Consider the following 26928-nt stretch of genomic DNA (forward strand, 5'->3'; position numbering starts at 1 on the left):
TCAAGTCAAGTCTCATCCCTGGCAACGTCAGCTGGCAAAACCTTATGTATAAATATTACCCCTCTTCCTTTGGCTAGGAAATGACATTTTTGTCTGTTTCATAAGCCAGCCAGCCTTTCTTTCTTTCTTTCTTTCTTTCTTTCTTTCTTTCTTTCTTTCTTTCTTTCTTTCTTTCTTTCTTTCATAAAAAAGTTGCTTCAAAGATTCTCCAGATTTCTGTTTTTAAAAAACTATATTTTAGAGTGGTGCAAATACTTCAGTCGCCTGAGTTTTATGCAGCCAAAGAGCCATTATAATCTTGAGAGTGGCTGTGTATTTGTAGTGACCTTTTCCATTCCTGCTCTGCCACCCAGAGGTCCCCTGCTCTCTCATGTGACTCTACCCATCATCCCTTGCTGTGCCTTATGTTATGACTAGAAACACACTCTCTCCCCCCCCCCCCGTCCCAAGTACTGCCCTCTCTCCCTCAAGTGCCTAGCCCCAAACCCATCTTTTCAGTGAAGTTTGGGGCTCACCTTTCAGCTGGTGATTAAAGGGAAGGGTAGTTGCAAAGGCTGGAATGCAGCCGCCCCCTTGCCTCTTTCGATTTGAGATACAAATTTCTGAAGATTCATGCGAAAAACACAGTGGGCATTCTTATTCTCTCACTAGTGACAATATTCCCGGATACTCGCTTCCAGTTGACCATTCTCCCCCCCCCCCCCCCGCCACATTCCTGCAAATGTATGTACAGTGGTGCCTCGCTAGATGAATTTAATTCGTCCCACAGGTCTTTTCTTATAACGAAAAAATTTGTCTAGCGAATCCCATAGGAATGCATTGGATTTTTTCAAAAAAAAAATTTGCCCATAGGAACGCATTAATTGAATTTCAATGCATTCCTATGGGAAACCGCGATTCGCTTGACGAAAACGAATTCGTCTAGCGAGGCAACCTCCGCTAGAAAAAACCTTTCGTTAAGCGAAAATTTCGTTAAGCAGGGCATTCGTTAAGCGAGGCACCACTGTATGTTTGTTGTGCTTGCTTTTCACATTTTAAAAATTGCATGTATTTCCCACCTTTTCTGAGACCCTTTGCTTCCTCTCTTCTTCCTTCCTTTGTCCCATTGCCCCCATTTTGTGCCTTAACACATAACCCAACTCCTCCTGCCTCTTGTGGACGTCTCCTTCCCTCAGCAATCCTGCTTACTCTATAGTTTATTTTTCCTTTTCTGCTAGACTTCCTCCTGCCTTCAGCCTTCAGCCACTCTCTACTTCCTCAGGGTCCTTCCTCTTCCTTGCTATTTTCTGGTATAGACCACCAGTTGGCTGACCAGGGGAGATTTGCCTGCTGGGCAGCCTTACCAGCTGATTTGATAGTCGAGAGTGAAAATTTCTAAGCATGCTAAAGGGAGGCTTTTGGTCCGATGGCTGCCTATGTTACAGAGCCATTCAATCCTTGGTTTCACTTTTCTCCACTGTAAGTATTTGGTTGGAGGCAGTGGCGGACGTTGGGCTTTCAAATTTCAGCGGTGCCTTGTGCGATGGCAAAATTTGGTGCCCCCTGCCCCTCGCCTTCCATTCTACATCATTGTTTTGGCATCCCAGCAACGCCCTCTTGGCTCAGCCCCCAATACGACTGAACTGGTCACACTCTTCTAAATCTGCCTCAGTTGGGGGGGGGGAGTAGATATTGGGTAGTTTCCCCTCTCCAAACTGCTTGTTTCCTTCCCCTAAGCTAGGGATTATAGAATTGTAGAGTTACTCCAACTCCCTGAAGTGCAGGAATATTTATTTGTTTATTATTATTATTATTATTATTATTATTATTATTATTATTATTATTATTATTAAAGTTTACATACTGCCCTATAAAATCACAATATATATAAAAAAACAAAATACACAATCAAAATAAAAACAGGAACAACCCAATAACCCCTTGCAAATAACCAGAGAGGTAAAACAGAATTTAAAACACACATATGCAATATTTGTCATAAAACATATAAATAGAAGCACCCATCAGGTATCATCAAAGAGTAGATTAAAAGGTCAATTTAACTGTCTTTCAAATCAAAACATTTTAGTCACTCACACACCCCATTGTAACCATTCATAGAAGCTCTTTGATCCATTAATATGCAGCTGTCCTATAAGGGGATCGAACTTGCAACCTTGGCATCATCAGCACCATACTCCTAAACAACTGAGCTATCTGATCCCTTTCTCGTGCCAGTGGTGGGCATGCCTTGAGGCAAATGTAGGCCCAGAAACCAATGTGCCCTTTTCCTTTGTAGCAGGCTATGTCGACCCCTCTCGTTCCTCCATCCAGGAAAACTAGAAGAATTATCAGAATTCAAGAACACACTCCAGCCAGGCAAAAAAACCCCAAAGGATGTGTGTGTTTAGCAGGGGCAGTAAGGAATGTGGCCTGGGGGTTGGGTAGCTCAGAGGGCCAGCTACAAAGAGTCTCCATGCCCATATCCTAACCTGCCAGCTGTTTGATGATACCCCTCTATCCCTGCACTGGTCAAGTGCTCCAGAAATAAAATAAAAGGTGGGACAGATACAAGGCACCTGTAGATTGGTGCCCGAATTTTTCAACTTTCAAATTCCCAAAACGACAGGCGCTAAAAAGTTATAGCATGACCTGGGGATTCAAAATATATTTTGGTTAAATTAACGTAATTTAGTGAAATGTGTGTAAAATCGAAAAATTGCATAGAAATCATTAAGAACGATTGTCAGCCATTTGTATACAGTACTCATATTACGTTTACTATTTATTATGTGGGAACCGGGGGTTGTTGTCTTGTTTCGGTTTAAATATTTACTTTTGTTTTATCCTGTATTTTATTCTGTGAGATCTTTTGATGAAGGGTAGTATATACATTTAATAAATACCGTGTTTCTCACATTTTAAGACATGTCTTATATTGATTTTTACTCAAGAAAATAAGCCTATGGCTTATTTTCGGGGGATGTCTTATTTTATTTCTTTTACTAACCGGTAAGTTGCTGCTGCTGCTCAAGCACCGACAAAGCGCCCAGCAGCGTGCGCCGCATGGAGCCCCGAGCCAGCGGGACCCGCTGAAGCGCCGACAAAGCTCCCGGCAGCGCTGCGCAGAGCGCCCTGAGCCGCAGGAGGAGCACCAGGGGCGAGCGCAAGCCAGGGGCGAGCGCAATTCCACCAGGAGGTTCCTCCGCGGCACCCGTAGAGACCATAGAGGAAAGGCGCGCGGCAGACACACCACTTCCGACTTCCGTTACCCTCACCCACTCCTGCTGCGGCTCGGGGCGCTCTGCGCAGCGCTGCCAGGAGCTTTGTCGGCGCTTCAGCGGGTCCCATGCCAAGGGGAAAGGAAGGGAGGAGGGGAGAGAGAGCGGGCAGAAAGGGAGGAGGGGAATAATCGCTGGCGCTACACGGCGAAAGAGAAAGGCAAGTTATGGCTCCAGGTGGAGCAACTGTCCCGAGATAATTGGAAAACAATCCTGCACTGTGTGAGCGTTTCTGCAGACCACGAGGCGCTGCTTGGCCCTTCCAGTTTGCTGCTGCTGCACGCCACAAACAGCGGAGGGTGAAAGGAGCAGCGCCGGGTAGCCAGAGTAACCTCCACAACCCCACAGCCACAACGTTTCCCAGCACAGGATGATTGAGGCTTTGTCGGCGCTTCAGCTGGGTCCCGCTGGCTCGGGGCTCCACACGGCGCGCACTGCTGGGTATTTTGGCGAGGCCCTCCAGAACTGCACTTACGGTAGCACTACGGCTTATTTTCGGGGTATGTCTTATATTTTTTCAAAGCATGAAAATTGTGCCATGGCTTATTTTATAGGGACGCCTTAAAATATGAGAAACACGGTACATAATAAAATAAATAAACCATTGTTGTTTAGCAATGCCTGACATTTCCAGAAGGTAAAATTGAGATTCTGTGGTTTTCCAAAGACAGTTTATGTGCACTTTTGTCAAGCATAGACTTACCAAGCTAAATGTTGTCCAGTCACAAAAATAATAGCAGATTTCAGTTCCTCACACCCCAAAACATATTTTTAAGACTCCTCAGTGAACAAAATTTGCAAAAAATTTAGTTTCACTCCCTAAAATGACATGCCCTAGCCTGACATGGTTTTATTAACTTCAGGCTCAGGAATAAATTGTTTTTTGTTTGTACTTTTATTGGGGTGTGTGTGTACTGAACCTTTAATAGTTTTCTCCAAGAGGGAATGTTAGCTGTTGTTGCTGGCACTCACACAATTCAACAGGGCCTGGGCTTCCACTACAAATGACTTGCTACCATTTCAGCATATATGAATAAATTCTGGAAAGATTGAATAGTGTGGCTTATGGCTTTTGGAGTGTTTATTTCCTCTGATGCAAGGAATTTCTGTTGTGTTTCTCCCCCAGAGCGCTGCAAATGCAAGCCAATAAAAGCAACCCAGAAGACTTATCTTCGGAACAATTACAACTACGGTAAGCAGAGCAGCCTTCAGCTACCTTTGAAGTAGGGCAGAAGGTTCAGTGGAAGCAGGAAACGGTTGATAGAAGCGGTTTCCTTGGCATTTGCCCTTGCCAGTCCACACCCCCACGAGGCAAGTGATCTCAGCCAGAGCTGCTGGGGAAAATGAATTAATTTTAAATGCCTGTCAAATGGCTCCTCTTCCCCACACCCTTCCATTTCCATGCATAGAATAGAATGTGAAGATTAGATTATTGTAGATCCTTCCTTCCTTCTTTCTTTCTTTCTTTCCTTCCTTCCTTCCTTCCTTCCTTCCTTCCTTCCTTCCTTCCTTCCTTCCTTCCTTCCTTCCTTCCTTCCTTCCTTCCTTCCTCTCTCTTGTCATTATATCATACCTTTCTTCTCCAAGCAGCTTAAGGTGACAAATATGGTTCTCCAAGCACAACAACCCTGTGAGGTAGGTTAGGCTGAGAGGCCATGACTGGCCTGAGGTCACCCAGTGATTGGCTTCATGGCCAAATGGGGATTTGAACCCTGGTCTCCTAGGTCCTTGGTGACACTACACTACACTGCCCATAGGATTATAAAGATGGTTCTTGATGGAAATATGGGAGAGATGCATTCCCACCCTCTCCTAGCTGCTGTGTTAGCTCAAGGCATTTCAGAGGCAGCAACAGGGAAGGTTAATGGAGAGCTGACTTTCTTAGCTTCTGCCTCCCCTGTTGGTGCTTCATAGCTTTTGTATAACAGTAGAGGCAGCGATGGAAGGCTGGGGACTGGACTTTGCCCCAGACTTTGTGCTTTCCGTCAAAGAAAGCCCTTCTGGAAAGAAAGTTAGGAAGCATAAAGTGCAGTCCTAACTAACACCACTCAGAGAGTCCAAACACACATGGACAGTCCCTCTCCCTCACTGAGAGTCAAATCCAGGGCCGTCTTAAGCATATCTGGCGCCCTGGTGCCATGGTGCAAAGATCCCTCCGGCGCCCCCGCACCCCGTTTCCCAGCGCGGCTGTCTGGCGCCCTGGCGCATTGCGCCACCCAGCCTTGCCTTTGGGCCGGCCCTGGTCAAATCCCCACCTGACCATTCAACTCTCAGTTTCCAGCTTAAACTCCACACTCTCCTGATGGACTGATGGTCTGAGCAACTCTCACTTGTTGCTGGGTTGCTCTCTGAGTCAGAGGAGGGATGTCTTAGGCCAGAAACATTATGGGTTTTGCTTGTGGAAATGCTTCCAGCTGATTAGCTGCTTCTGGCCCTGAGCACTATTCCCTCTCGTATTCTAGACCCCCTGCCTTCATCCTTTGAAGAAGGGGAGTCTGACCCCAGGCCATGAGCATACTCTCCAACTTCCAGTAAGAAAAATCTGGGATCAGAAGCGGCATGGCACCGGAAGTCGCTGGACATGCATGTCTGGACATGCGTAGAAGCAACTTCTGGTGCCAGTGCTGCCCGATTTCCGGTGCCCAGACATGGGCAGAGTGGCACCCGAAATCGGTTCTGCGCATGTCCAGACCTGCGCAGAAGGAACCTCCCTGGCAGGTAGGAAATCCAGGGGATTTACGGGATTTTTCTCTATTCGGGATAACAGCGGGAAACGGGTTTAAATACAGAGGTTTCCCGCGAAAAACGGGAGACTTGGCAGCTATGCCATGACAGGATTGGGCACAAGTGCATCCATCCCTCCAAAATGGAGGGCGAAAACCCCAAAGGACTAATGAGGATGGATTACTAGGCACAGAATGGGGAGAGGAGGAGAGAAAATGGCGAAAGCGAGCATGGAAGAGAGTGGTTACAACAGGCATTTCCAAACTCGGCCCTCCAGCTGTTTTGGGACTACAATTCCCATCATCCCTGACCACTGGTCCTGTTAGCTAGGGCTGATGGGAGTTGTAGTCCCAAAACAGCTGGAGGGCTGAGTTTGGGGGGTGCCTAGGTTAGAACATTGCCACATGTTCTCGTTGCAACAGGGGGGTGGTTTTTCAAAGGTAGCACTGGGTTTATGGCATGCACTTCCTGGTGAAACATTAGAAGCGCCACTTGTATTGCCAATCTGCCAGCATTTGGAGACTCTCCTGTTTTATACAGACATTCCCTCAATGTCTCATCCTCTTTTTTTAATGGTGCTTTCATTTTAATGAGGCTGTTTTATTGTGTGTTTTGATTATGGGTCTTTATCCATTTCAGTGTTTCGATTGGCTTGTTTGATAGTGTATTTTAACTACGGGTGGTTATATTTTGTGTAACTGGTGTTTTTTTTAGACTTCATAAAAGTATGCAGAGTAGGAGCTGCCATAGAAGCTGATTTGGACAGGAAGAAGTATATATAGGCAAACAAACAAGCCGCTGTGTTGCAGGGCCCCCGCGTGGAATAATAATTAGCGTGATAACAAAATAAATAGCACCATAACATGACGAGAAGACTTCCCATTTAAAACAAACAAGCAGACATGGCATTGGTCTCAGGAGGAGAAGCGACGGAATATTCAAAGGAGCAAAAGCTTTAGGCTTCTGCAGCTCCGGGTCCCATAACTTTAACTCCTCTTTCTGTTATTTTTCTCCAGTCATTCGAGCTAAAGTGAAGGAGGTGAAGACCAAATGTCACGATGTCACCGCAGTAGTGGAAGTGAAGGAGATACTAAAATCTTCCTTGGTGAACATTCCTAGGGACACTGTAAACTTGTACACAAACTCTGGCTGCCTCTGCCCACCTCTCAGTGCTAACGAAGAATACATCATCATGGGTTACGAAGACGAAGAGCGCTCGAGGTAACTTTTCTTTCCCCCCCCCCGCTCTCTATGGCGGGCCTTCCTGAAGAGGGGATGCGACATCGGTTTGTACCACTACAGGAAAGGTCCCATTGCGCATTGGGACCTAGCCTTCCAAAGGTCTTGTAAGTATGCTGAACAAGGCCTCATCTGAAGATGTATCAGCAGTTAGGCTGGTACATATGGAAGAAGATGCTCCCGTAGACACATTGGCCCAGACTGCTCAAGGTTTTAGACCATGGGTAGGCAAACTAAGGTCTGGGGTCAGGATCCGGCTCAATCGCCTTCTAAACCTGGCCCGCGGACGGTCCAGGAATCAGCTTGTTTTTACATGAGTAGAATGTATGCTTTTATTTAAAATGCATCTCGGGTTATTTGTGGGGCATAGGAATTTGTTCATCCCCCCCAAAAAATATAGTCCAGCCCCCCACAAGGTCTGAGGGACAGTGGACCGGCCCCCTGCTGGAAAACTTTGCTGACCCCTGGTTTATAGTGTGGAAATGAAATTAACATAAGTACCTTCCCCTCAGCGAGTAATGGAGCTGCCAGAAAACACTTCTAGGGATGTAGGGATATGGGCTGGTGGTGGCGGCAATTGCCAGGGAAGTGACCAGCAGTTGAGTGGTAGTTCATAGTTGGCCACAACTGCTATCATCCCTTACCATTGGTCATGCTGGCAGGGATAGATGGGAGGGCATCGTATTGGTGACCTCTGCCTTCATATGTTGCTTTTTTCCCTTCTTGAAGATTGTCCCTAAATATATTCATTATGCCTGTGTGTGTGTGTATCACATCACATCACATCATCACATCACATCATCATATAATATAATATAATATAATATCGTCATATCATATATTACAATGCATTGTTGATGTTGTTTCCCTGTAAATGTGTAGGTTGCTCTTGGTAGAAGGCTCCATAGCTGAGAAATGGAAGGATCGACTTGGTAAAAAAGTCAAGGTAAGACAAAGTTTCATGACTTGTTTGATCATGTTTGACCTAAGCTTGCAGAGGAATCCAGCCTTTGGCATCTTCAGCAAATGAAGTTCTCCTTCTCAGTGATCCCAAATCTCATACCATACTCTTTATTCTGAAAAGTATAAATGAACATGTAAACATTCCAAAGATTGCTGTAAAGTGATTCCACCCCCAAATATATTAATATTTAGGCATGTGCCATAAAACAAAATATGACTAAACCGAGGCCCCAAAACCATGTCAACATTCAAAATAAATTTGAAAGCCATCAAGTTAGTACCAGCCGCACTATCTTGTGTTTACACCTGCTATGATGATGATAAAAAAATGCACATTACTACTTGTTTATGCAATAAAGCACTTTGAATATAAGCCTGACCATCGCCTTTAAACTCTAAATGGCTTAGAAATAGGATGCTTAAAAGACAACACACACTCCTCCTACCCCAAAACAACTCTGCCCATCCCCTGAGGTCAGCCGGAGAAGTCTCTGTTTGCTTGGGAACTAGACAAATAAAAGATTTCACAAGGCAAAAGGATCTTGGAGCAAATATATCTCTTTGCCGGCATCGGAATGCCATCAAGATAACAGACAGGCACTTTTATCAGCCTGGAATCTGCAACAGAAAACATTCCCCCTCCAACAGTATCTTGGAAGGTAGCAGGGTGCACAAATATCTCTCTGATCACAATCCAGCCTTTATTTATTTAAAGCTTTTAAAACTTTTCATACCACCCTTTTATTGCTGAGTGGTTTACAAGATTTAAATATGACCCTCCCCAAAAAAACACCACTAATGCATTTTTTTTATAACGAGAGAGAGAGAGAGAGAGAGAGAGAGAGAGAGAGAGAGAGAGAGAGAGAGAGAGAGAGAGAGAGAGAGGAGAGGTCAGCAGATAAAGGTTTAGTCAATGAAACTTAAAAGAATGTGAAAAGCGTTTTATAAGCACAGTCACATAAATAGCTATTTGCCTGGTGGCTAAAAGAAAAAAACATTAGTGCCCCCCCCGCAAGGGCATACATCCCATAACCAGAGGCTCCCAGCTGAAAAAGCCAATGCCTTCTGGTTCGCTTTGGACAGGGGAAGAGCATCAGCAGATGATGTTAGAATATGGTCAAGTTGATATTGAAGTATCAGCTTAGCAGCTCAGGCACTTGGACTCCGAGTCATTTAGGGCTTTAGAAGTAAAACACCAGCACTCAGAACTGGGCCAGGAAGCAGCCAGGGGACAAGAGAAGCTCTTTTGAAGGTAGAGAAATGATGCCCGTGATGCTGTATCCGGTGATGCAGCAGAAGCGAGTCCCGTGCACACGATATTGGAACTTCCTCTCTCCTTCTCCTGTCCCCTCCAGTCCCCTGCATGCTCTCAGCTCTGCGAGAGACTTTGTATGCTTCTCTGCATGCAAGGAAGCCTCTGCACCCTTCAAATACCAAATCAGGTCTAATATGCAACGCAGCAGCTAGACTGGTGACTGGGGGCGGCCGCCGAGACCATATAACACTGGTCCTGAAAGACCTACATTGGCTCCCAGTATGTTTCCGAGCACAATTCAAAGTGTTGGTGCTGACCTTTAAAGCCCTAAATGGCCTCAGTCCAGTATACCTGAAGGAGCGTCTCCACCCCCATCATTCTGCCCGGACACTGAGGTCCAGCGCCGAGGGCCTTCTGGCGGTTCCCTCACTGTGAGAAGCGAAGTTACAGGGAACCAGGCAGAGGGCCTTCTCAGTGGTGGCACCCGCCCTGTGGAATGCCCTCCCATCAGATGTCAAGGAAATAATCAACTATCTGACTTTCAGAAGACATCTGAAGGCAGCCCTGTTTAGGGAAGTTTTTAATGTTTGATGTTTTATCATGTTTTTAATATTCTGTTGGGAGCCACCCAGAGTGGCTGGGGAGACCCGGTCAGATGGGCGGGGTATAAGTAATAAATTGTTATTATTATTACAAATTTCTTTAAAGAGGACGAGTCTCTGGTTTCTGTCAGCAGTAAACCCACTGCTGCTTCTGACAGGTGGATTAATAGCCAATATCACCCCAGCTAACCATAGCTGCCAAGTACCCCGTTTTCTCCGGGAAAACCCCGATTTTACTTACCCTTTCCCGGTGGTCCCCCGTATCACTTTGTCTCCCGTTTTTCTCCGTTATTTTCTCCTGCCGGCTGCCATTTTTTCCCCTTCTGATTTGCCCTTCTATGGGCACCAAAAATGGCCGGCGGTGGCTTCAAAAGTCGCATCTACGCATGTCCGGAAGTGCATAGACGCGACTTCCGGTGTCGGCGGCGGCCATTTTTGGTGCCCATAGATGGGCTTAGCGACACTGGAAGTTGTGTCGACGCACTTCCTGACATGCGTACAAGCGACTTTCGAAGCCGGCGGTGGCCATTTTTGTTGCCCATAGAAGGGCAAAGCGACACCGGAAGTTACGTCGACGCAACCTCTGGTGTCACACGGCTGCCGGTCCCGGATTCTGCAGTACGGGACTTGGAAGGTAAGCAGCTAACTCCATTTGAAAGTGGATACAACACCAGTGAACAGGTTACCAGTGGTTTCTATCCATTGCTGCTAGTTATATCTGACCAGGTAGAGATCCTTTCGCTGCCTCCGTTCAAGTTGTCACTGTTCTTTAAGCCCCATATCTGTTTCTCTCAATTGTGTTTGCCCTTCTGTTTCTTTTGCCGCTGCCAAGAACATGAAATAATAGTTTACTCAGTTTGTCCCTTCAGTGGTTTAGAGAGCATTAAGTCGGGAACTTCAAGTCCCCGCTTTTGAATGACTTGGCAACATGACTAAAATGATGTGAGCTCTGTAGCTCAAACTTTGTGTGTTAAAGCACATCCAAAGTACCTCAAGGTTCATTCACCACAAACAGAATATATACATTGCACAACCCTGCTTTGACACCTTTCTTTTAAAATGCAATTGCTTCTCTCAAGCCAAATTGATCTGGAACCTTAAAAATATTATTCAAACTTAATGGCTTTTCATATGCATTTCGTATTTAATGTCATATTCTCCAAACCCTCGCTCCGAAGCCAATTGTTCAACACCCCGACCCCAGCATGTGGGATTGGCAACTTCTTAAAACAAACAATCTCAGCTATGAATCAGTAATGTTGTATTTGCCTTTTAGCGAGGGCCAACAGATTTTAAAAAAAGATTTCTGGAAATGATGAGCTTACAGGGTAGGGTGCCCTTTGGATTGCCTTTAAGACAACCAGTATTGGGTGAAAGACAATGAGTCTCGACTGCCCTCCTGACAACTAGCAAATGTATAGATTAGAACAGGCATCCCCAAACTTCGGCCCTCCAGATGTTTTGGACTACAGTTCCCATCTTCCCCGACCACTGGTCCTGTTAGCTAGGGATCATGGGAGTTGTAGGCCAAAACATCTGGAGGGCCGCAGTTTGGGGATGCCTGGATTAGAAGATATAGGTCCAAAGAGGAGAGGAAAATGTTGTTGCTTGTTGAGAGATGATATTTCAATGACAGTCCTGCCATTTCCATCAGGGAGATTCTCAGGAGGTAGAGAAACAGGAAATTGCAAGAAAATATACTTTAAAGTTTACCCAGCAGCAGAGACTGATAGCACCCTCCATTTTGGCTGACAGGATTACATCATCATCACTTAGATCCTTCATCCGTTGTTGACCACTCTGCGTGACAGATGTAGCTGGAATCTCCTCCCCCCCACCGCCTTTTTTTTTTTGACACCTGTGCTGTCAACTGATAAATATATAAATAAAGGATCTACCCACATGACTCTTGACACAAAAACCCTGCACAAACACTAAATCAGGCATCCCCAAACTTCGGCCCTTCAGATGTTTTGGACTACAATTCCCATCATCCCTGACCACTGGTCCTGTTAGCTAGGGATCATGGGAGTTGTAGGCCAAAACATCTGGAGGGCCGCAGTTTGGGGGGATGCCTGCACTAAATCATCCCTGACAAATGGCCATTGAGCCTCTGCTTATAAACCTCTAAGGAAGGAGAGACCACCACCTCCCCAGGGAGACCGTTCCACTGTTGAATAATAATAATAATAATAATAATAATAATAATAATAATAATAATAATAATATTTATACCATCTGACAGAAACCAGAGACTCGTCCTCTTTAAAGAAATGGGTGGCTCCCAACAGAATATTAAAAACACGATAAAACATGATACATTAAATTAAACTTCCCTAAAGAGGGCTGCCTTCAGATGTCTTCTGAAAGTCAGATAGTTGTTTATTTCCTTGACATCTGATGGGGAGGGCATTCCACAGGGCGGGCGCCACCACTGAGAAGGCCCTCTGCCTGGTTCCCTGTAACCTCACTTCTCGCAGGGAGGGAACCGCCAGAAGGTCCTCGGAGCTGGACCTCAGTGTCCGGGCTGAACGATGGCAGAGGAGATGAAAATGCATGAAGAGAAACCCACAGTGACAGTTACTGGAAAGGGCGAGTGTGAGCATGAGATGGGACAAAACATATAGTCTTGGCCCCCAGCCCTAGAAGCCACAAGTTGTGGTTTGTCCCTCATACTATTGGTCGCTGTCTCGCCCGGCTGTTGCACTCACATCACTTGACGGTTTTCTCTGCTCTGTTTTCTCAAATGGTTCCACAGGTGGCTTCACTTAGGCTTTATTTATTTTTTTAAATAAATAAAACTAAAGCCCCGTTTCTGGCTGAGTCATCACGTTGGTGTTGGCCAGTTCATTTGCACAGTTAATACGATCGCTAGGGTGGCCTGGGATTGCTTGATTAAAAGCATGCTGGAGGGGGAAAGGGCAACGTTTAAGAATCGTGTGTCTATGCACCGTTCATTCATATAGATGGTATCCTATTTCTTGTTTTCTTGTGTTTCTAATAACACCCCTGGGGCTAATCTTACAGACATTCTTGTGTGTACAAATCATGCAACGACCTCGGTCCGAGCTGGACAACTTGCTGTGGTTTTAAATAGGCCGGTGCATATAATGAAAACTGAATTGCTACCTCTTCCACCACCCCCTGTCCCCAAAATAGATTTGGGGCAGGGTTTGGGGTTTAAACACAGTAGTTAGCCAAGCAAAGAGGTAATATCCAAAGGTGTAGTTGTGTAAGGCTATTGCATAAAAAAAGAACAAAGAGCCTTGTAGCACCTTAACGACAGACACTATTTATTTATTTAGATTAGAGTTTAGTAATTTATTGTAATTGTTAAGAGTGAATTTCTATTTCATCATTATTTGCTGATATTTAATTTCATTGTAGTCTAATGGATTATTATTTTTGAATATTACTTTAATTGATATTTGTTGTTGTTGTTGTTGTTGTTGTTGTTGTTGTTGTTTATAAGTTGTTTATTTTAAAGTTTCATTTTTATTATGACTCATCTTGTATTGGGTCAGCTTGTTATAAGGTGTGTGATCTTCATTGTACATTTTATTGCTTCTTCTTCGTCAGATGCAAACCGAGGCATACCGTACAATACAAAATACCGCCTCTGTTTCTGCATCTCAAACTGCCATCTTCTTAAAATATCAGAAGCCACCTTTGGCTCAAAATAGTGGGAACCAACTTGATGCAGTGAATTAAAACTGCAGTTGTTGCTGTTGTTTTGCATTACACCAGAGGCGGGAACGGACTCCAGCTCCTCTATCCCTGTGCTAGCTGGGGGGGGGGGCGATGGAAGCTGGAGTCCAAGCACATCTGGAGGCCATGGATAGCATGGCCAAACCAAGTGAAGACGACTTCCAATTTAGAGTGAAAATAAAACAAAAGGCTGAATGTTACCACTGCATTTCTCATTCTAGCACAGCGAACAAATAACACATTTATTCGTCACTTGTTGATTTCCTCTGACTCAGATTTGATCATCTTTATCTTTATTCTGGCATTTTCAATACCTTAAAAAGGCAACTGTAAATCACTGGGTCCCCACGCCACCCATCTCCCCTATAGCTATAATATTGTCACTTTGGTATGTTTTATGGTGCATTTGACTGCAGCTGCATTTAACATTTTTACAAATCAGCACCCATCTCTCCTTCATCTACCTCTTTCCCCCTTTCTTCTCAAAGGATGTTTATAATATTAAAAAATCCAGGGGCAGTTTTAACACAAACTTTTTCCAAACTAAGTTTCCAACAAAACATTACACTCACCATGGTGATAAATATCTTCATGGTGTTTCCTCACCCTCTCAGTATAACAAGGAACAGTTCTCAGTGCATGATTTGTCCCACAAACTGCAACCATAGCTGCCAAGTACCCCGTTTCCCCCGGGAAACCCCCGTTTTTACTTACCTTTTCCCGGTGGTCCCCCGTATCACTTCGTCTCCTGTTTTTCTCCGTTATTTTTTCCTGTTGGCGGCCATTTTTTTTTCAATTTGCCCTTCTATGGGCACCAAAATTGGCCACCGCCGGCTTCAAAAGTCACATCTACGCATGTCCGGAAGTGCATAGACGCGACTTCCAGTGTCGGCAGCAGCCATTTTTGGTGCCCATAGATGGGCGGAGCGACACCGGAAGTTGCGTCGACATACTACCTGACATGCGTACAAGCGACTTTCAAAGCTGGCGGCGGCCATTTTTGGTGCCCATAGAAGGGCAAAGCGACACCGGAAGTTACGTCGGCGCAACTTCCGGTGTCACACGGCTGCCGGTTCCGGATTCTGCAGTCCGGGACTTGGAAGGTAAGACTGCAACACAAGGCAAAACTTGACTCATTTCTCCCAAGTTTGTTTTGTTTTTCAGCCGCTCTTGCCTCATTCCTTTGCAGTTGTGGGGAGCATCTGAGGTGGGGTGGTCAACAATGATTAAGGAAGGGCTATGTTCACCCAGAACACCAAGCCATAGTTGAAGCAAACCGAGGTTTATAAAGTCAACAACAAATCCTGATTTCAGATTGTGGCTTCTTGGTAGCAAATAAAGCATTGTGAAGCAGCTGGTCAGGATTCATACTAAGCCACAGTTTAATAAAGCATAGCTTAATAACTTATGGTTTAGTGTTATGTGCAAACCCAGAATATTATGTGATGGTCCCTAATTAACCAGTTGCCTGGTGTAGAATCATTCTGGGCAGATTTTCAGCAAAAGATGAATGTGACGCTCACCCACCTGCAACTATAGAAATATGTACTCATATTACATACCTGCCAAGTTCCTCTCTGGAAAATAAGGGACTGGACTGAAATTAGCATACCGGAAGTAGCGCGGTGGCCATTTTGGAACTGGTCGGAGCATGCTCAGAAGTGACTTTTGATGCTGCTGTGCCCAGTTCCAAAATGGCTGCCGCACCATAAGTCGCACTGCAGCCATTTTGGAACTGGGCACAGCAGCATCAAAAGTCGCTTCTGAGCATGCTCCGCCCAGTTCCAAAATGGCCGCCGCGCCAGAATAAACCGGGAAAAAACAAAAAAAATTCATTTTTTCAGCTGGGGACAGCTGGAAAAACGGGGGTTTCCCGGGGAAAACTGGAGACTTGGCAGCTACGTCATATTATGTTTATATAAGCAAAAGTATAGGTGAGATCCGTTCTCAGTTTTTAAAACAGTTGTTTCAGTACTGAGAACCCATTTACAGTGTGGAGCCAGAATGCCATGTGCTAGACCGGAAATGGAGGAGAGACAGTAGATAGACCTATTCTCACCGTGATGTCTCTTTTAATTAAAAATGAAATATCAAAGCAGTTCACCTTCACACAGAGATATAAAAGATTTTAGTTAGCATTTAAGCATAGTCTGAATTGTTTTTATTCAAAAGATGAGAAGCAGCACATATTTTTTTGAGTGGAGAGGACAAATGCAGCTGCAGTTGTTTTAGCGAGGAGTTCTTCCTTTTTTTTTGTTTTACTATAGAATTTTGATTTTAAAGGGGAAGTCGGACATTATTTGGTAGAACTAGTATTGACGTAAATGCTGACATAGCAATGCGTGGAGGCGGCCAACATTTCTAAAAGTAGGCATGGATGTTTCCTTGGAGATCAAAATATTAATAGGAATGTTACGCCACTGTAAAGGATACAGCAATAAAACAGAGTTTATTGAAAATAAAGAGGGGTGGGATCAAGCTCGAACAAACTCTTAGGAGGTGGAACCTGCAACAGGACCTCCTCCATGAGCTTTGTGGCGCTGTTTTTGAAACAGATGTTTGCTTGTTCTTATTTTTCAGCGCTGGGATCAGAAACTCCGCCACCCTGGGAAGGGCAGAAACGAACCTGGACAAAGCGATTCTGCTAAAAAACCCAGCAGAAGCACCAACCCACGGCAAAGGCACAACTAGGTGCAAAAATGTCACGTGTCAGGAAAAATAATAATAACGATCCACGGACTTCTATAAATTAAAAGACTTGCCTTGTTGGAGCAGCCAAGAAGAAATTGCACTATTGCACGTTGTATTCTATTGTTTACTATGAGATCATGTTGTAGTCCAGATTAGTTTTATCTTCTTCTTGTGTTTTCTGGCCCCTTGTATTTGTAGGAGTATAGACACGCAGATTTTTTTATTTTTATTTTTGGTATATTATCCTCACAAATATCTGTGGACCATTTCTATGAGAGAGGGGGTTTTTTTTTCTTTTTTGAAAAAAAAAAGGCAAATGTGACACGGTTAGCAGGTGGCCAGGGTCACTGTTTGTCCATAGTCAACTGAATCTGTGTATGCGCTCTGAACACATGCAATATTCAAGTTGCCCCATTCTGTTTAGCAGAGGGACTTGTTGCGTTCATGCATTGTCTTCTATGCATAAACCATGGGCGGGTCGCTGCAGAGGTCTGGAATGGAAACAGTGACGCAGGGTTGGGTCAGATCACCTTCTCTGACTGTAGGCAAAAGCTATGTGCAGTGAAGGAGTGAGATTGTGCCTTATATGCCCTCTCACCAGGCGCACCCCAGCTTGCTGCAGATTATTTACATAGGGTTTATGTGTCTAAATTTCAGTATGTGCAGGCCCCAAGTGTTTATCATTCCAGGCTGGGGAGCAACTGTGTGATCCAGTCCTTTGTGCGACTGAGATCTGGGCCGGAGGGTGCATTTTGGTTCCCCTACCACGCTCAGCGCCTATATTTGGAATTCGGAATTCGGCGAAATCATCTGAACAGTCACACAGACATTCAGACCCTGAAATTTCCTGTGTTTGGAAAACGAAAGGGCCAAATGTATACATGACTTGGGAACTGCAGGGGTTAACAGTCAAAATTTCAAAAGGGAAGACAAGATGACTTGCAAGTTTAGCAAAGCGGGCAAGAGAACGTTGGACCAAGCATGGCATAACATTTCCTGCATTTTGTAATTAATCTGAGCAAGGTGGAGGTTCTGTTACCTGTTAAGAGTTCACCCTCCCACCCCCCTCAACCTGTTAAAACCCTTGTTGACAGTATGGAAAAGAAGGATTATACCAAGAGATTATACCAAGAGCTCCGTACCTATTGGAGCAGGTCTGTTAGATGTCGATTCCTCTTCAATAAACCACTCACATTAAGTCTAGCTTTAAAACGTTGACCGTGACAAATGCCGCACGGAGGACTCGCTTCTGAACGTCTTAATCCTTGTGGGAAAGGTTTATAGAATTGTGAAGTCTTGCCAGAAGTTATGTTAAACTTGCTCCCCCTGCCCCTTCTTTTGTTGTGGAGCCACAGGAGTAGACTATCTTCACCAGGCCTCCTTTTGGGTAGAAGCCTGCGCTGTGTCATTTCCACATTGTAGCTCTGATTGTGTTTCGGTGGCTCCATTCAACAGCAGCGTTCAATGGTCAGCACTGGAGATTCAATAACTGAATAATGGCTGCTGCTATGAACATTACAGCCAAGCACCATGCCACGTTTCTCAGTGAACAGAGACTTTATCCTGACATTCGTTTCCCTCCCTCCCCTTTCAGGAAATGTACATTTCAATAGCTTTTTGACATATTTCAGTTCCAATCGTCTCATCCTTTAAGCTTTTCCGTAATGGTGCCAATAGTTGGGAAAATGTAATTTTGCCTCTTACTACTACTACTATTATTTTTATATTAAAGTACGGAAATATCAGTAGAATACTGAACTAAAACAAATCAAATATTTTAGCAGAAAATAAAAACATTTATGTTACAAACTGCGTCAGCCTTCTCACTGATAGCGACGATGCCTTCCGCTGGAAATGAATTCCCTGAAGGGTACTTGAAGTGGCGTAGGGACCCCTGCTGATGCCTGGTGCAGACCACAGTTGAGCTTTATTTAGAGGAGCTGCCAAAATTCTGTAGCTGCCATTTTGAGAGATGGGCTGTGGCTCCGCCCCTTGTAATGACCAACACACCCAGCAAATGCCATGCTGACCTCCAGCTTCCCTGCCACCTGAAAGCCCACCCCACAATGCCCAGCAGCAAGCATGCTGCACAACAGCCCCCCCAGAATCTGGTGCGGTCCCCCCCAAGCAAGCTACGCTACCAGGTAGTTGTGCTGCTCTGTTGCAGCAAGGACCAAGGCAACCCCAAGGAGTCTTGTGGCGTCACAGGCCTCTCTGCCCCTCGAGACTCTTATGAGGCCACACCCACTTCCCACTGGCCACGCCCCTCACCAACATTGCTTTGCACCCTCCTTGAATGTCTATGCCTGGCTGGAACATGTCCGCGAACTCTTGATAATTCATTTCACTTGCTGGGACTCATTCTTTACCAGTGGAAATAATAGGAGGCAGTAGACCTTGGAAGGGCCACATCCAAGGTCTAGCCCAGGCATAGGCAAACTCGGCCCTCCAGATGTTTTGGGACTACAACTCCCATCCTCCCTGCCTAACAGGACCAGTGGTCAGGGATGATGGGAATTGTAGTCCCAAAACATCTGGAGGGCCGAGTTTGCCTATGCCTGGGCTAGCCATTCAGAACTGACCATACTCAGTTAGGGCTCTTCAGGTGGTGTGGGGTAGGGGTGGGGGGTGGGGTGGGGAGAATGAGCATGTTCAACCTGTGGGAATGTTAGGGGTGTGGATTAGGATATATTATTAGATAGATCCTATCCAAGCTTGTGTTAGCAAGCTTCCAATATCAGCAGAGTGACATTCCCCTTTTGTGCGCAGCAAAGCGTGAGCGTTAGGTTTGTTAGAACCTCTGCAACAATATTATACTTCAATATTATACTTCCTGGCAAATCCCCTTTGTCCCTCTTAAAAGAAATACACAACACAATAGTATTAAAATAAGATAGAGTTTACTCACATGACATCCTGAGTTAACAGCGTAATCTCAGAAAGGCAGGCTTACGTAGAAAAGTTACAAATATATACATATCATACATATATACTTAGTAAAGTAAGGCTCCATCTGGCATCTCTCTTGGCAGCAGGCCAAGAGGGAGAACCATCCTAACTGGAGATTCTCTGGAGATGTGTTCCCGTTGAAGGAGAAAAGGCTAAGAGAGAGAATGGCTGCTGGCTAGGGGCTTTTGTCTGCCAGCTAATCCATCTCATCTGCATATCTGGAGGAACAGGAACTGAACTTAGTCAGGTGTCCCTCCAGGTGAGTTCCTCTTAGTGGACACTCTAGGAACTGTTGTGACTTGTCTGCCCCAGTGTTCCATCCCACACAACCATCTTTCTGGGATGCTACTGAAACAGAAAAGAAGAGGAGAGGAAGCGAGCCAGTGTGGTGTAGTGGTTAAGAGCAGTAGACTCGTAATCTGGTGAACCAGGTTCGCGTCTCTGCTCCTCCACATGCAGCTGCTGGGTGACCTTGGGCTAGTCACAAAAAATATGGGCTGAATCAGCTGATAAAAATGCATGTGACAGCCAATTTGGACCATACGTCAGTGAACTGTGGAAACAGTGATATTTTGTCATATAGCACAGACACAGAGACATGGGTGTGATTGGGTCCAGTGGGGATGCAGAAGATGCCTGATTAAAACCACAACCTTTCCCCACATCTGTTTACGATGACTTCAGGGAGCAAATATGCAATGAGAGTCTCTGCGGATAACGAGCAGGATGCTGCTTTTGCATAAACGATAAATTCCTATTGCCGTATATCCCTTCGGGTAAAATAGCACGAGGACGAAGCCCTTGACGGTTGACATCCAAAATCATGGCCTTATTATTGGGTTTGGAACATCTAGAGACACTGTCCTGCAGCTTCCACATCTCGGAGTCCCATATGCCTAGACCACCCATTTGTATTCAGACCACCTGTGCTTGGGTGAGTGGGAACAGCCACATATCTTTCAAAAGTTGTGCATATCCCATACTTTTAAAAAGCCATTCTCCACCCCTGAAAGAGTCCTGGGAGCTGTAGCCACCTCCTCACAAAATAGTGCGCCAAAGAGATTCTGGGCGCTGGGTTTTATAATGCAAAAATGTGGAGACTGCAGATGTTGCTGAACGGCCAGGGATTATGGGAGTTGTAGTTCAACAACATCTGGAAGGCTGGAGGTTTCCCACACACAGCATAATGACTTTGGCCACAGTCTTCCCTTCCTCATACAGAATTCTCACTCTTTTTCAGTTCAGCACAAGATGGCTGTTTCATTTCACAGGGAGATTTTTATGTTGTTCCAAATGCAGATCTCTTCATCGCAGTGCTCTTTGTTTTCCAGCAAGCGAAAACCCCGACCCCAAGGAGATTGGACTCTTTCTTGCAGGCTGCTAGTGTTTTTTGTCTGCCCCCCATTTTTTTGTAATTCAGGGATATATCCTTAGAAATGCCTGGTAGAAACAGTCTCTATCGCAAAGCAGCCAATTAGTCTCAAATGCCTTCAGTTGCACTTTTGAAACCCCGTGATCAGGGCGGGAAACGACTTCTAATAATGAGGATTACTCCAAACTTGAAAGTTTATTCATACCAGTCTCATCAAGCCATAGCATCTGGATTTTAAATATGTTTGGAGCATGCCTTAAATGTTTAGAGAGCCATCTATTTTTTAAAACAATGTTCCTATTGTTGGCTTGGGCAGGCATAAGTTAGAGTGCCATTTCTGCAAGCCTGTAAAAAGGGGAATGGATAAGGGAATGATGACATGGCTGGGGCTGCTCCTATATAGGCATGTGTGCATATATAGCTAATTTATGCCATGGAATGGGGAACTTGTGTTTCTTCAGAAGTTGCTGGATGCCAGCTCTCATCAGCCCCAATGACCAGGGACGATGGGGCGTTGTAATCTATCATGTGGGTGACAATTTATGTCAAAAAATCAAAAAGTATAGGGGCTAGTATGCAGCCTTGTTTGACACCTTTTGATGTCTTGAACGCCTCCGACAGGCATCCTCTCGCACCTGCTCTAATGCTTGCTTCAGTGCCATGAAATACTTCCTGGATTAATAATCATTGTCTATATTGGCATTTGAGAGTTTATTCCGCAGTCTGTTGTGGTCGATTGAGTTGAAAGCTGCTGATAGGCAAACATACTTGGTACACTTGGACCTGTGAATCTTTGCTGATGAATAGTCGAAACAGGGCCTTGTCCTGATTGTTACTGGAATTTATCTTTATTTGCCTTCAAAATTGGGATTGATTCCCATTTAAACTCTGCATCACATCAATAAAACCTTGTGAAGATTTTTTTGAAATCCATCTTCTTTTGGCCTGAGTTCTTGCAATTTATCGTTTATTCTGGACTTTCCCAAGAACTCCAACTTCCACTGTAGGTCAAGGCAGCAAAAAGTTTGCATTTCTTTTGCCTGGTATATTTGTTCATAATGTGAGGCAACGTACAGCATTGGTCAGTGCTGCTATATCCAGCTCTAAACTATTGGGTGTGAAAAGACTTTGACCATTCAAAAAAGCACTATACAAATGTTCTCCTCACTTTATATATCCCACCCGTCCGCCGAGGTCCTCAGGTTGGCATACATGGATGGATATAACCCATCCCATTGTATCATCGTAATGACTTGAGGTGAAAAAGAGAACAAGAGAGAGGGGTGGTGGTTTAAGGTCACCCAGTGCCAAGGTTGTCAAGGCTTTGGGAAAGCTTACCCTCCTCTGGCTGCAGCAAGAACAGAGAAAACAAGGTAGAGTCCTTTTTAATGAGTTGTATTCAATCCTAATGAGAGAGAGGCAAAAGAACGCAACAAGCCTTAACAATGGCATTGCTCCAGTCTGGGCTCCTCCTCCCTCCTCCCTAGCAACAGCATCTTCCCTTTTGGTGGCCACTCATGGTCAAACGTCTTTGAGTCCTTCATTCCTGCATTCTTAACAAACATCACGTTCTGGGAGAAGGGGGATCAGAAATACTTTCCAGTGACAACGTGTCATGTGGCTGCCCTACCACAGTTCTCCCCCCTTTCTTCTAACACTTCCCAACTTTTCTGTCCGTCTCTCTCTCTCTGAGCTGTGACTTTCCTCAACCCACCCCCCGAAGCCCTGCTGTCAATCAAAGCTCTCTCCCTCTTCTCCTGCAGCGTCAGGAGAAGTGTGTGGGTGATCTCCACCATTCCTCCTTCTCCATCTCGCCCTCCTGAACCCAATCCCTGACACTCGGTGACTGTCATGGTCCAATCAAGGATTTGAACTGGGGTCTCTACAGTCTGTGTCTGGTCCTCCAACCATTATGTCACACTTGCTCTCAAGTAAATACTCAATGTTGTCATATGCCTAATTTGTTACTAAAATTGCACCTAGCCCCTTCCAAGTCCTATTACCTCTAGGTTTCTTGGAACCACAGGATCTGTTTGACTTCACGAAGCTAATGGGTTACTCCCATCAATAACCATAATCAGAAGAGACTCACTGAATTTCAGTAGGTCTACTCTAAGTATGACTTAGCTATCACCCTATGAAAATGTACTGCGCTGGCACTCAGGTCTCTTACCACTGTATTCTGCTCTGGTCAGACCTCACCTAGAGTACTGTGTCCAGTTCTGGGCACCACAGTTCAAGAAGGATACTGACAAGCTGGAACATGTCCAGAAGAGGGCAACCAAAATGGTCAAAGGCCTGGAAACGATGCCATATGAGGAATGGCTTAGGGAGCTGGGTATGTTTAGCCTGGAGAAGAGAAGGTTAAGGGGTGATATGATAGCCATGTTCAAATATATAAAAGGATGTCATATAGAGGAGGGAGAAAGGTTGTTTTCTGCTGCTCCAGAGAAGCGGACACGGAGCAATGGATTCAAACTACAAGAAAGAAGATTCCACCTAAACATTAGAAAGAACTTCCTGACAGTAAGAGCTGTTTGGCCGTGGAATTTGCTACCAAGGAGTGTGGTGGAGTCTCCTTCTTTGGAGGTCTTTAAGCAGAGGCTTGACAGGCATATGTCAAGAATGCTGTGATGGTGTTTCCTGCCTGGCAGGGGGGTTGGACTGGATGGCCCTTGTGGTCTCTTCCAACTCTACGATTCTATGAGATTCCTCTGGATCACAACAGTAACTGCAGTCTCAAAGCCCAAAAACATTCAAGAGGAGAGTAAGGGGGAAACAGCCAACAGCGGAAAACTGCACCTAAAACCTCGCTGCTAATTAAGGTTCTTGTCCAAGGCTGAACAAGCAAAGCAGCTGCTGGAGTTCAGGTTGCCTGCCATTAAGTGCTACCAGCTGAGACTAATTACGAGGCCTCCCAAAGGTAAGTTAAAACCACATAGAAATCATGTTAATTTGGGTAAAATTTATCTAAAGTGGCAGGAGCAGAATTTACTGACTGCAACAGCACTGATGATATCAGTTTACATTATAATGGTAGGTCCGTACTGACGAAGTTCAGTGTGCTCGGAGCTTTCTGTTATGCTTGGAGCACAATTTAAGAGTCTCTAATCTCAGGTCTGTAAAAAGCAAGAATTTGTCTAAATTGCAAACATTTCCTCAGTGCTGTGTGTCGTACTAAATGCCAAATGTTGTATTTTAACAAGCCTTCAGGAATTGGTTGACTCTTATGTAATCTCTTTTTTATTCTATACAGCAAAGAGGTTTATCCTTGCAGCTCTGTTTAGATTCCAGCTATACCTATCTGCAAATGTTTCCGATATCTGCAAATGACTCACTCTGGAGTCGTGCCATGAGCTTCTATGGAACTTCAGGAAAGCTATTCTGTATGTAGTAAATGCTTGAGGGTTATGTCCGTAGATGACAAGGGCTTGTCTGTCTTTTAGATATACTGTGTGTGTGTGTATATATATATATTGCTCTCCAGATATAAGGATTTATTATTCCCTGTCACAGCAGCAATAATAGAGCTTCCAAAGATAAAAATCTCATTATGCAATCCCTGGTTGTACAAAATGTGGGTTATCTTTGTTTTGGAGACACACTTCCATCAGATCAAAGAAACCACGGACCTTGCTTATCCTGAAGACTTCCTTCCAAGTGGGAAAACTAGATAATAATGATTATTCAATTTATATGTCCCAGATGGCATCCGTCTTCCCAGCATCTCAGGCATCCCCAAACTTTGGCCCTCCAGATGTTTTGGCCTACAACTCCCATGATCCCTAGCTAACAGGACCAGCGGCCGGGGAAGATGGGAATTGTAGTACAAAACATCTGGAAGCCGAAGTTTGGGGATGCGTGTCCCAGCTGGTCTGTCATGGTAATTAAACCTTAGTTGTTTCCATGCAGGAAACCAACACTTGCTTAGCAAATCAACCATGGTTAGTAAACTAAGGACAAACTTTCTATGTGTGGGGGTTTGAAGTGGGAAAAGCCATGATCTCTGCTTCAGATGCAATGCTAAAGCAATAATTTTGTTGCCCATACTAAATGCATGGTCACTTTTCCATATCATAACACCGGTCTTGAAAGACCTACATTGGCTTCCAGTACGTTTCCGAGCACAGTTCAAAGTGTTGGTGCTGACCTTTAAAGCCCTAAACGGCCTCGGTCCAGTATACCTGAAGGAGCGTCTCCACCCCCATCGTTCTGCCTGGACACTGAGGTCCAGCACCGAGGGCCTTCTGGCGGTTCCCTTGTTGCGAGAAGCCAAGTTGCAGGGAACCAGGCAGAGGGCCTTCTCGGTGGTGGCGCCCGCCCTGTGGAACGCCCTCCCATCAGATGTCAAAGAGAAAAACAACTACCAGATTTTTAGAAGACACCTGAAGGCAGCCCTGTTTAGGGAGGCTTTTAATGTTTAATAGATTATTTTATTTCATTTTTCTGTTGGAAGCCACCCAGAGTGGCTGGGGAAGATTATTGTTCTGGAAATAAAAATATATCTCACCCTTGTGGAGAAGAAAGGGAGAAGACGTGTGCCTGTTCAGGTATTAACTGTATTAACAAGGCCCCTTACTGTAACCTTTCTGTAAGGTAGGACACATGCCCACCCTAGTTTTATTTGCACTAGCAAGTTATGCTAGCATACTAATTTCATCATTTGCGGGTGACTAATGGGTTTTAAATAAGGAATTATAACCTGCTTTTGGTGGAGAAACTCAACACAACTATTTAAAACTTCAGTGCTATTTAAAACTTCAGTGGTCCACATGATGCTTGCAAACCATTTCAAAACCAGCCCTTGCACTGCATTGTTGCAACCGAGGCAAAACGTGATGAACAAGTGTAATAAAAACTGTCCTCCTGTACCTGTTTTTGTTGGAAATGCATCAGATGCCTGACTTCAGCAGCACATCTGGCTAGAACATCTGCCCCCAGGAGTTTGGCTTTGGGGAGCATTTGTCCTTGCACAGAAGGAAGCCTTGGATTTCTTTGGCTGGAAAGCTTATTGGAGAGGACAGTATTCATTCCTGGATTTCTGCAGTCTTTGCCTTGAAACGAGCTTCTAAGACAACAGTAATTGCAATCTTTTGGTTGGTTATCTTAACTCCAGAGAAAGGATCAAACACCTCAGTCAGTTCTTTTTAAAGAACATTTTGCTTCTGCTTCCTTAGCAGAATATTTGTGTTTATTTTCATGTTTCTGCTGCTGCAGGGATCTGTTTTGGATCTGGATAACTTATGATTCTCTCTCTCTCTCTCTCTCTCTCTCTCTCTCTCTCTCTCTCTCTCTCTCTCTCTCTCTCTCTCTCTCGATGTGATATGGGAGCAATGGCATTCAGGTTTGCTGGTGTGTTTAAACTGCATCCCCCCCATGCTTAACCTGTATACTTGTAGACTCAAATATGACAAAATGCCAAAGTCCTGCAGTAACCACCTTTTGAAGGAAAGGTGTTGTCTTATCTGGAGAAGTTGGCTGAGCATAACAGTACAGCATTTATTATTATTATTTCTCCTTATTGCACATTCCCAGGTTGACTATAGGAGCTATTGCAAACGAAAATGGTTCTGGTCCAGTCCCCAAGAGATGACTGTTCCATTTGAAAGTGACTTGTCTCTTCAGCTAGGGAAACTAAAAAAGAAAATACAGTGGTACCTCGGTTTAAGTACACAATTGGTTCCAGAAGTCTGTACTTAACCTGAAGCATACTTAACCTGAAGCAAACTTTCCCATTGAAAGTAATGGAAAGTGGATTAATATGTTCCAGACGGTCCATGGAGTACTTAAACTGAAGCGTACTTAACTTGAAGCGAACTTTCCCATTGAAAGTAATGGAAAGTGGATTAATCCGTTCTAGACGGGTCCGCGGAGTACTCAACCTGAAGCATACTGAACCCGAAGTATGAGTGTAATTGATTCTAGAAGTCTGTACTTAACCTGAAGCGAACTTTCCCATTGAAAAGAATGGATAGAGGATTAATCCATTCCAGATGGTCCGCAGAGTACTCAACCTGAAACGTACTTAACCCAAAGTATGAGTGTAATTGGTTCTGGAAGTCCGTACTTAACCTGAAGCGAACTTTCCCATTGAAAGTAATGGAAAGTGGATTAATCCATTCCAGACAGGTCCGCGGAGTACTTAAAACTAAAAGTACTCAAACC

At 44.7% G+C, this 26928-nt stretch overlaps 1 protein-coding gene across 2 annotated transcripts in view; it reads left to right on the forward strand.

Moving 5' to 3' along the window:
• Positions 1 to 18238, forward strand: part of FRZB (frizzled related protein) — a 36236-nt gene extending 17998 nt beyond the window's left edge. For both annotated transcript variants that reach the window (XM_035112019.2, XM_060280448.1), the window contains 4 exons: positions 4387 to 4452; positions 7001 to 7205; positions 8106 to 8169; positions 16332 to 18238. In XM_035112019.2, the coding sequence (XP_034967910.2) occupies positions 4387 to 4452; positions 7001 to 7205; positions 8106 to 8169; positions 16332 to 16442 (446 nt within the window). In that variant the 3' untranslated portion in view covers positions 16443 to 18238. The remainder of the gene's footprint in view (positions 1 to 4386; positions 4453 to 7000; positions 7206 to 8105; positions 8170 to 16331) is intronic.
• The last annotated feature ends 8690 nt before the right edge of the window (positions 18239 to 26928 follow it).

This window comes from Zootoca vivipara, chromosome 1 (genome assembly GCF_963506605.1).
Source record: "Zootoca vivipara chromosome 1, rZooViv1.1, whole genome shotgun sequence".
NCBI lineage: Eukaryota > Metazoa > Chordata > Lepidosauria > Squamata > Lacertidae > Zootoca > Zootoca vivipara.